Below are 10,862 nucleotides of genomic sequence, written 5' to 3' on the forward strand. Positions count from 1 at the left end.
CCCCCCCCCTCCCTCCCCCAAGTATAACAACTCCCAGTGATCCTCTTGGCCAAGAGCAGATAGTAAAATAAGGAAGTGTAGGTTTTTCCCTTTCTGTTACCTGGCTGCAGGCCTCAATGTGGTGTTGAATCATGGGGACCCCAGCCACTGGAAAGAGGGGTTTTGGCACCTCAAAAGATAGGGGGCGGAACCGGGTCCCTAGTAGAGGGAAGGCACAAAGAAAATCGGATGAAATGCACTCATCCATCAGACACACCCCACTAGCTATCTCGTGCAGTCCCAAATGCAAGCCAGGCTCTCATTCAATTCGAATGCCGCACTACAAGATCCTAACATGGAATCCTGCATCAGCAAATTTAGGGCTCCTTTTACTAAGCCACGTTAGGGCATTAACGCGCGCTAGACGCTAATGCCAGCTTAGTAAAAGGAGCCCTTAATTCTCTCACTAGTTATTCCCATCTCTAGATCATTGATGAATATGTGAAAAAGCAGCGGTCCATTGACCATTTAAACCTACTCTGTTTTCTTGATCCATAATAGGACAGTGCCTCCTATCCCATGACTTCCTAATGTCATCAGAAATCTTTTATGAGGTACTTTTGAAAATCCAAATACACAATCAACCGGTTCATCTTTATCCACATGTTCATTCACAGTAGATTGGTGAGGCAAGACTTCCCTTGACTAAATTCATGTTGGCTTTCTCTCATTAATCCATGCTTATGTATATGTTCTGTCATTTTTCTTCTTTATAATACTCTCTACCATTTTGTCCAGCACTGACGTCGGATTCATCGGTCTATACCAGGGGTGTCCAATGTCGGTCCTCGAGGGCCGCAATCCAGTCGGGTTTTCAGGATTTCCCCAATAAATATGCATGAGATCTCTATATATGCTAATAGATCTCATGCATATTCATTGGGGAAATCCTAAAAACCCGACTGGATTGCGGCCCTCAAGGACCGACATTGGACAACCCTGGTCTATACAATACGGTATGTGAATTATTCCTCTGAAATTGTGTTGCTTTTCCTTTACCGTAGTTGAGTAATTGCTGAATGTACTTTTAAGTGCACTTCTGTTATGTCGTAAGCTATAAGTACGACAATTTGGGTCACTGTGTAAGTTTGTGGAAACCACTGAGATTTTTGGCGGTACAAAAATTTTTCAAATAAATAATTTCCTGGATCACCACTGGAACCCTTTTAAAAAAACAGGCATCACATTGGTCACCCTCCAGTCTTCTGGTACTATGCCAGATTTTAAAGAAAAATTACTAACAATAGTTCTGCAAGTTCATTTTTCAATTCTATCAGCACTCTGGGATGTATACCATCCCGTCCAGATTTGCTACTGTTCAATTTCTCAAGTTGACCCATTACTTCATCCAATATTAGAGATTTGTTTGAGTTTCTCTGATTCATCAGAATTGAATAGCATTTCTGGCACCAGTAGCTCCCTCATATCTTCCATGATAATGACCAAAGCAAAGATTAATTCATCTCTCCACTATGTTCTTGTCTTCCCTGAGCGCTCCTTTTATCCCTCAGTTGTCTAGTGGTCCAACCGATTCTCTTCCCGGCTTTTTGATTTTAATAAATCTAAAAACATTTTTGCTTCCAGCGCAATCTTCTTTTCAAGATCTCTCTTGTGGTGTTACAATTATTTTCAATTGGATCCTTCTTCCACTTTCTGAAGGATTCTCTTTTACCTCTAATAGCTTCCTTCACTCATTAACCACACTGGTTGCCATTTGATCTTCCTTCCTCCTTTTTTAAAACATTGTAATATATCTAGTCTGGGCTTCCAGGAAGGTATCTTTTAATAACATCCAGGCCTGATGTATATTTTTGATCTTTGCAGTTGCAAATCTAAATTTCTTTTTTTACCTTTTTCCTCATGTTATCATAGTCTCCTTCTTTTAAAGTTAAGTGCTGGTGTATTGGATTTCCTGTTTTTTCACTTTATGTAACATAGTAGATGACGGCAGATAAAGACCCGAATGGTCCATCCGGTCTACCCAACCTGATTCAATTTAAATTTTTTCTTCTTAGCTATTTCTGTGCAAGAATCCAAAGCTCTACCCAGTACTGTGCTTGGGTTCCAACTGCTGAAATCTCCATTAAAACCTACTCCAGCCCATCTACACCCTACCAGCCATTGAAACCCTCCCCAGTCCATCCTCCCGCAAACGGTCATATACAGACCGCGAAAATCTGCCCAGTACTTGCCTTAGTTCAATATTATTTTCCGATTCTATATCCTCTGTGTTTTTATGTATGTTTTTATTGTTATAAACCAGGGGTGTCCAACTTGCAGCCCGAGGGCCGCATGCAGCCCTGTGAAGTATTTTGTGCGGCCCTGGTCAAGGGCGATGCAGTGTTTTCCTCTGCTGCCCGCGGGTGTTTACCATCTTGCCGACTCCTTCCTGTATCTTGCTGCAGCGTTTGAAAGTTTGTGCAGCCCCAGAAACATTTTTTTCGGCCAATGCAGCCCAGTGAAGCCAAAAAGTTGGACACCCCTGTAATATAAACCGTTTAGTATTTTTTTTTAAATGGTACAGAAATTTTTTTAAATATATAAATAAAATATTCCAGGGATTATAGCAAATCTTACTGTGGAATGCTGTATCTGCTTTACACCAGATATAATGGGACCCTGTGCTGTCCAAAAAGTTCCACTATCTGTCTATAGTTTTTATCCTAACGTGACACGTACCAGGATCTAGTGCCCATGTACACATGTCACCCCTTTCTACCACCAACTACACTGGCTACCATTTGAATCTAGAGTTCTTTTTAAATTCGCATGCTTCTGCTACAAATCGGTTAACGGTTCTACTCCAAGTTACATAAACACCCACTTTAACCTTTATTGCAACAACAGGAGATCACGCAGACTCCAACTGTTCGCCTTCCCTTCGCCAAAACACTGTCCTCTCAAAAGATTCCTCAATAGAACTTTCGCCTTCCAAGCAGCCAAGTCGAACCCATGGCTAGCCCAGATGATACTCGAGGCCCCCACTTACCTTGCCTTCAGAAAACTACTAAAAACTTACCTATTCAGCAAACACGAACCTCAATTTTCCCTTCACCCCACATAACACTTGCCCCACCCCTGCCCCCTTCCTCCTTCACCCGACCCTCCCTTTTTTCCCACTCTACTTCCCTTGTCTAGTTCGATCAAAGCTGCAATTTCTGTTAAATTGTTGTAAATCTTCCCCTCATTGCAGACTGTTGTAAATCGCTGTAATTCCATTGCTGACTGCTGTAAATCGTTGTAATTTATCGCAAATCTGCTTGTCAATGCAGGTCATTTGCTAATTGATGTAAACCGCCTAGAACTCGCTGGGTATGGCGGTATATAAGAATAAAGAATAATAATAATAATAAAAATAATCTTTGGTCATGGGCAGGGGAGTTAGTGGAGAGGTGTGTGTCTATTGCTTTCCTAAAGTTGAGGAGTCCTTTAAGGGATCTGATCTGTGAGGGCAGTTGATTCCAGTGGGAATAGGATCATCGATTTGCGGTTTGCAGTTGAAGGGCACGACCAGGGGGCGTTTTGAGGCATATTTCATCCTGGGACTGGAGGGACCTGTTCGGCACATTCTTGTAGAAACTTTGGGGTGACTTTGTCACTCCTGCTAAGGTTTGATTATATAGAGAGGGCTGGCTGCAATTAGTCATTGCCATGCTCAATCAGCTGAATTGATTATATTTTGTCAACTGGTTCTGTAACTAAGGGGACAGTTTCTTTTTTTCACATGACAAAATAGAAGTTAGATAAATTATTACTTTAATTATTTTAAAGAATAACATTTTAAGATGTGTTACGTGTTTATTTGGGTTCCTTTTGTCTAATATTACATTGTGTTTAAAGATCAAAAGCCATTTATTTAAGAAACAAATCAACAAAATAATGGGTGTGGCATATATACAACATTAGGGGAAATTAGAAGGGGGTAAATATTTATACACCACTTAAGTGACCTGCCCAGGGTCAGAAGAAGCAGCGCTGGGCTTGAACCTGCAGCCCTAACCACAGGGCCACTCTTCCGCTGTTCCCCAGATTCTATATGTGGTTCTGGGATTTCAGCACCAAAATTTGTGCACGGATCTCTAAGTGGCTTATGAGCTAATTAACTGCATTAAACTGATATTAATTGAGCAGTTAACTGGCACTGATTTAAGATTGCTGCATGCATCTTCCAAGATTAAATCCCCTAGTGCACAACTCAAGACCAGGGGGTGATAGTCATAGAATACCAATGGATACCTAGAGCAAACTATTACCAGAGAAAAGGAAGTGATCATGCTCTGTACAGGTAATTTACAAGACATCACCAGAGCATCCAGCCTAATTCTGGAGCCTGCACCAAAGAAACATATCACACACACACACAGCATACAGTCCAAAAGATAAACATAATTTTAGACTGGTTTTAAAGAAGATCAAAGAGGGAGTAGGATGTCTATTCCAGCTGTATGGCACAGCAAGGTAGAAATGTATGGAGGTAGGAGCTGGAAGAGTGAGTTGCCCAATGAGCAGAGGTCATAAAGAGTGATGTACAAAAAACAAGACAGTGAAGAGCTGCAGAATGAATGCACCAGTAACAAGAAAGGACAAAGTCCTAGTACAAGGTCTTGATATTCAGCTCTAACCTTTCCTCAGAGAGGGTCATGAAGGCAGAAGCAATCCTTATTAGTGAGGTAGGTCAAGCCAGAAATAAAGAGAGGTCCAGGAAGAGGAGGAAATGGGCAGAAATGGCTCTTGCTCATTGTCAAGTCTGTTTTTCTGTGCAAAAGTGGAGGAAATGGTAAAGGGGCGCAGAGAGGTTTGGGGGAGAGAGGGAGGAGGCAGGACAGAAATTAGTAGGGACAATGACACAATCTTTGTTTTGGATAGAGGATTCTGGGGAGTCTCTTACCTTTCTGGGGGCCACCAATTAGGATCACAGCCTTCAGCATCTTCACAGGTTTGTCTGAAACCAAAAATACAGTTAAGTTTCCTGATCTGTGGCTGAGCCCTTATTTCTATACCAGCACTGTCTAGAGAGCAGTTTTCTTCAACCTTTTGACACCTATGGACTGGCAGAAATAAAATAATTATTTTGTGGACCGGCACCGGTCCAAGGACCGGCATTTGAAGAATATTGGGCTAAGTCATGAGCCAGATCCCGCCTATCTCCACCCAACCTCCACCCCAGACCCCCACCATTTTTTCCATTCATTTTTCATACACACACACAATAATCGTATTAACAACACATAATGGTTAACCACAAAATTAAAATACACAAAGCACACTGTATGCTTCTCAACATTCATTCCTACCATAAAACAGATAACCCCATGCAAATGCAGGACCAAAAACTAAAAATACTAATATTTAGAAACAAACCCTAAGATGCAAGACTCTGCAAGCAGTACAACCCCAGAGGAAAAGAAACAAATGCATTTCTGCTTGAACAGACAGCAGATGTAAATCAAACACTAAAATAAAAAAATTAAATTATTCCCCTTACCGTTGTTGTCTACCACCCTCCATGCTGTGCCTTGCCTTTTGGCTTGCCCCTCCCCCTCCCCCCCGTTATCTTCGGACGGCTCCCTCTTCCTGAGTGCTGCAGTGCAAAGCTGTGGGAAGAGGCTCCTACGCGCATCCCATGCCTCATCTGGAAGCCTTGCGACGTCAGAGAAAAGGCTTCCAGTTCAGGTGCAGGACAAGCATAGGAGCCTCTTCCCACGGCTTTATGCACTTCCGCACTCAGGAACAGGGAGCCGGCCTGAAAACAATGCCGCCTTGATCGCATCATGGACCAGCGGCTTAAGAGCACTGAATGAGGCCCGATGCACTTGCTGGCCCTGTGGAGCGGCAGGAAATTTCTGGAGATCGGCAGTCGAAGAACAGTGGTCTAGAGCAGTGTTCTTCAACCTTTTTACACCTATGGACCGGCGGAAATAAAATAATTATTTTGTGGACCGGCAAACTACTAAGACTGAAATTTTTTTTATTTTTTTTTAATCTTTATTCCTTTTTATTTCTCTCAACAAGTGTACAATATTATTACAATTAATTCACATAACTCACTTGACATTCTTACACAATATTATTATACATGTTTTAATTCCCCCCCACCCACCTCCCATCCCTTCCCATATCAATAAAATAATCTATCCAAACATATACATACTTAGACATCCCTCTTCCTTAATACAATTAATCATACTTTAACCTATCCCTCTCCCCACCCTTCTTCCTCAAACTCTTTTTTCATTTTATTATATATATTAATGCACAACAAATATATCTCATCATATTACATATATCCCCTAATATTTCATAACAACATATTTCCAATAATTTTACCCCCTTTCCTTTTCTATTCATACATATATACCATGTTTCTTATATCCATTAATCAGTTGAAATATACCGCTATTTAATTGGATTATCCTATCCCCCCCGCCCACCCCCATTTCTACAAATTATCCCCTAAGGAAAAAGAATAAACCTTAATTGAAATTTTTTTTAAAAACCATTGCCACCCCGTCCCCGCAAGCTCGGTCCCACAAACCATCTGATCCCATCCGCACAAGCCTCAAATAGTTATGATTTTATATTGAACATATTTTATGAAAGTATAAAAAGAAACAATATTCTATACAATTGTCATTTTATAAATACAATAATACAGGGCAAAGATAAAAAAAACCCTGTTTCCCCTCCCCTTCACATATATCTCCTCTACTATCAAGAAAACTGAATAAGCCAAATTATTACAGAATGCTACACAAATATCATGTAACAGAATACCACAGTCACACATGACAGGAATGGTGTTAGGGGAGTGGAACTAGGGCAACTGCCCCCTGGTCAGAGAGAGCCCTAAGCTAGCTGGAAGCTAAAGAAGCACTGCCTGGGCTTTGCACTCCCCAGTTATGTCTAGCAAGATACATATTTCAAATCTGATATATTTGAATCACAAGATAGAAATAAAATTATTTTTTTCTACCTTTTGTCGTCTCTGGTTTCTGCTTTCATTGCCTTTTCATTCTCTTCCATCCAGCGTCTGCCCTAAGAACATAAGAATTGCCACTGCTGGGTCAGACAAGTGGTCCTTCATGCCCAGCAGTCCGCTCACGCGGCGGCCCTCTGGTCTAAGACCAGCACCCTAACTGAGACTAGCCTTACCAGCGCACGTTCTTGTTCAGCAGGAACTTGTCTAACTTTGTCTTGAATCCTTGGAGGGTGTTTTCCCCTATAACAGCCTCTGGAAGAGCGTTCCAGCTTTCTACCACTCTCTGGGTGAAGAAGAACTTCCTTACATTTGTACGGAATCTATCCCCTTTTAACTTTAGAGAGTGCCCTCTCGTTCTCCCTACCTTGGAGAGGGTGAATAGTGTCTTTCTCTACTAAGTCTATTCCCTTCAATATCTTGAATGTTTCGATCATGTCCCCTCTTAATCTCCTCTGTTTGAGGGAGAAGAGGCCCAGTTTCTCTAATCTTTCGCTGTATGGCAGCTCCACCAACCCCTTAACCATCTTAGTCGCTCTTCTCTGACCCTTTCGAGTAGTATCGTGTCCTTCTTCATGTACGGTGACCAGTGCTGGACGCAGTACTCCAGGTGAGGGCGTACCATGGCCCATAACCTTCTCTGTCTCTTCAGTCCAGCATCTGCCCCTTCCATTCACTGTCTGTCTTTCCCTGCCAACTCTCCTCCTGCCCCCCCCCCCCAATTTGGTCTGACATCCATCATCTTCCTTCTGTTCCTCTCATGGTCTGGCATCTCTGTCCTTCCCTCCTCCCTGTGGTTTTTAGCATCTCTCTCTTCTCATTTCCTCCACTCAGATCTAATATCGTTCTCTGCTCTCTCTTCCCTTTTCTTCTCTGGTCTTCCTTCTCTATTTTCTGCCTCCGTCTAAATTAAATTATTTCTTACTATTTAGTCCTGTTTCCCTTTTCACTGTGTCTACCCACAGCTTGTCACCCCTTTCCCTCATCCTTCCATTATCTTACTATTTTCTTCTCCCTTTATTTATCTCCTCCTTCCATTCAGTATGTGTTCTTTCCCCACTTCCATTCAGCATCTGCTCTCCCCTCTCAACTGACATCCATCTGCCTTCTGCTCTCTCTCCCTTCTTCTCATTTCCATCATCTGTCCCCTTCTCTCACTCATCTCCTCCATTCCATCATCTGCCCCTTCTCTCTCTCCCCCCCACAACTTCCATCATCTGCCCCTCTTCCCCTCACCTTTGCGGGTCACTTTTTTTCCCCTGAGGGTGGCTCATGTCAGAGAGGAAGCTTTGGCCGAGCAGAACCGCTTCCACTGTTCCTTGCAACTTACTTGATGTCGATGCTGGGGCCCGTTGCCGTTTGAAGAAAAAAAAAAAAGGTGGAAAAAAGGGAGACCTCAAGGACAGCTGCTCTTTGCCCTCCTTCAGCGGCCCAAGAGTCTTTAGGCAAGTGGCAGCTCTGTGTGCTTTTAACTTCAGCACAGAGCTGCCCCTAATCAGTAGTTTAGCACGGTTTCATGAGGAAGCCTCGGGGCCTTTGCTAGGCCGGCCCACATCGCATCATTGAAGCGGGCTGGCCTAGCAAAGACCCCGAGGCTGCCTCATGAAACCGCGCTAAACTATTGATTAGGGGCAGCTCTGTGCCGAAGTTAAAAGCACACAGAGCTGCCGCTGCTGGTCTAGAGGTGCGGAGACAGGGCAGGAAGCATACGCGGCAGAAGTCCCGGCGAAGGCAGGAGTCCCGGCACAGCGACGGCAACAGGAAGTTGCAAGTCAGCTGACACCGGCACCTTTCGTTGCGGCGGGGACCCGAATCCTTTGCGGACTGGCAAGATTTTTTTGCAGACTGGCGGTTGAAGAACTGTGGTCTAGAGCATGTAGTCAATGTGAAAAATGTTCGCCTTGCATCTAGAGCAGGGGTGTCAAAATCTGGCCCGCAGTGTAATTAGATTTAGCCCACCAGAAAATACCCTCTGTTCCTTCCGTCCCTCCATCCCATTGTCCACCATCAAAGCAGCCTGCAGAGGATCGCTGGTTGGCTGTAGTGATCCTAGCAGGCTGCAGTCGGCCTCTGCTGCGGTTCCGTACGTCAGAGAAGGGGCAGGACCGTGCTGTGGAGGCCGACTCTGCAGGCTGCTTTGAAGGTGAGACCGGGAAGCCGGAGGACGCTAGAAAAAAGGGGTTTGTCAGGCATGGGTGCTTTACAAGCGAGTGGGGGTTAGAATAATGACAGCAAACATTTTTTTGCTCCACCCTCCAGCCCATCCTCGCACTAACCTTGTCTCGTTTTCCCTGAGCGCGGGGCCATATCTGGAGGGCCTCTGAGCATGTGTGGATGCCAATGCGATGATGTCACACACACGCGCACAATGTCATCACGTTGATGTCCCTTCAACCAGAGCCCCGAGCTCAGGCAAAGTGAGACGAGGTTCATATGGGGATAGAGAGGCGCCAACGCCAGAAGTGACACTCGCTATATAATAATAATAATTTTATTTCTTATATACCGCTATACCCTAAGTTCGAAGCGGTTTACAGTGAAGTCTTGTCTAGAGAGAGTACAACAGGATAATACAAAGTGAGCAGGTACTGGGGTGAATACAATAAGATACAAGATATGAACAGTGGAAATAGAGAAACATGATTCGCTGGGTTAGTGGTTAAAAGCAAGGCAGGAGGAGAGTGAAAGAGAGCAAGAGGCTGACAGTAGGCTTAGCAGAGGGGTCTTCAAAGTCCCTCCGTGAGGGCCACAATCCAGTCGGGTTTTCAGGATTTCCCCCTTGAATATGCATTGAAAGCAGTGTATGCACATAGATCTCCTGAAAACCCCACTGGATTGCGGCCCTCGAGGAGGGACTTTGCCACCCTGGCTTAGCATATGGCTCCCGAAAAAGGAGGCCGGATTGGGACATCCGGGTTTTACTTCCATTGACAGCAGTAGAAGTAAAACCCGGATCTTTTCCTGGAGCCATAAGGCTGACACTGATTCGGCCCACGCCACTTTACCCGGCGGAGAGCGACGTCCTCCTGCTTCTTCAGTAAAACCAGGACCCCCCCGAACACCTTCCGGTACCGACACGGTAAGACGCACTGCGCATGCTCGCACTACACCGACGAGGAATACGCTGTACGCAAGCGCGGAAACAAAGAACCGCCGCGTGGAGGTCGCAATGCGCACGCGTACTGCTAGAGACGACGGGAGCAAACCGCCCACTGCACAGGTGCGCTGGAAGGAGACAGCGCGCATGCCTCCTACTAATAACAGTGCGCACGCGCAGAAGCAAGACCGTCGCGCGCAGGCTGCCCCGCTGCGCACACGCAGTCCTGGAGACGGCGTGAGGAAACTCGCGGCGCCTGCGCACTGTTAAAGCCGCCTTTTTTTGTGTGTGAGGTGGAGAGCTAGAAGGACGTGGTAGCGAGAGGAAAGGCCGATGTTGAGCCTCGGCTACGGATGCGCGCCAGCCCTTGGGTGGGCGCTGGCGTTCACTCGGTCAGTTTAAGGAGTCTTCACTGAGGAAATAAATAGAAATGAAACTAAAGCCGGGTAATAATCCCTTCTTATGGGACTCACCTGATGCACTTTATGATGAGCTCAGTTAGTCCAGTGAAAAAGCTATTACCTGTTTTTGGTTTATTTCTCTCTATTACGAAGAAAAAGCACACAGTTACTTACCGTAACAGTTGTTATCCAGGGACAGCAGGCAGATATTCCCACACATGGGTGACGTCACCGACGGAGCCCCGCAGCGGACAGCCTTGAAAGCAAACTTGCTTGAAGATCTCGATCTTTCGAGCACTGCACCGCGCATGCGTGCGTGCCTTCCCGCCCGAACTAGGGGGGCGCATCT

At 44.9% G+C, this 10,862-nt stretch overlaps 1 protein-coding gene across 1 annotated transcript in view; it reads right to left on the minus strand.

Annotated features, from left to right (window-relative positions):
* The window catches only part of GMPPA (GDP-mannose pyrophosphorylase A), a 37,281-nt gene extending 27,060 nt beyond the window's left edge, over positions 1-10,221 (minus strand). Inside the window, exons 1-3 of the mRNA XM_033945390.1 lie at positions 10,021-10,221; positions 4,928-4,981; positions 101-198 (exon numbers count right to left, since the gene is read on the minus strand). Of these exons, the coding sequence (XP_033801281.1) occupies positions 101-198; positions 4,928-4,967 (138 nt within the window). The 5' untranslated portion in view covers positions 4,968-4,981; positions 10,021-10,221. The remainder of the gene's footprint in view (positions 1-100; positions 199-4,927; positions 4,982-10,020) is intronic.
* Between the last annotated feature and the right edge of the window lie 641 nt (positions 10,222-10,862).

The sequence above is a fragment of the Geotrypetes seraphini genome, chromosome 5 (assembly GCF_902459505.1).
Source record: "Geotrypetes seraphini chromosome 5, aGeoSer1.1, whole genome shotgun sequence".
In the NCBI taxonomy this organism is placed as follows: Eukaryota; Metazoa; Chordata; class Amphibia; order Gymnophiona; family Dermophiidae; genus Geotrypetes; species Geotrypetes seraphini.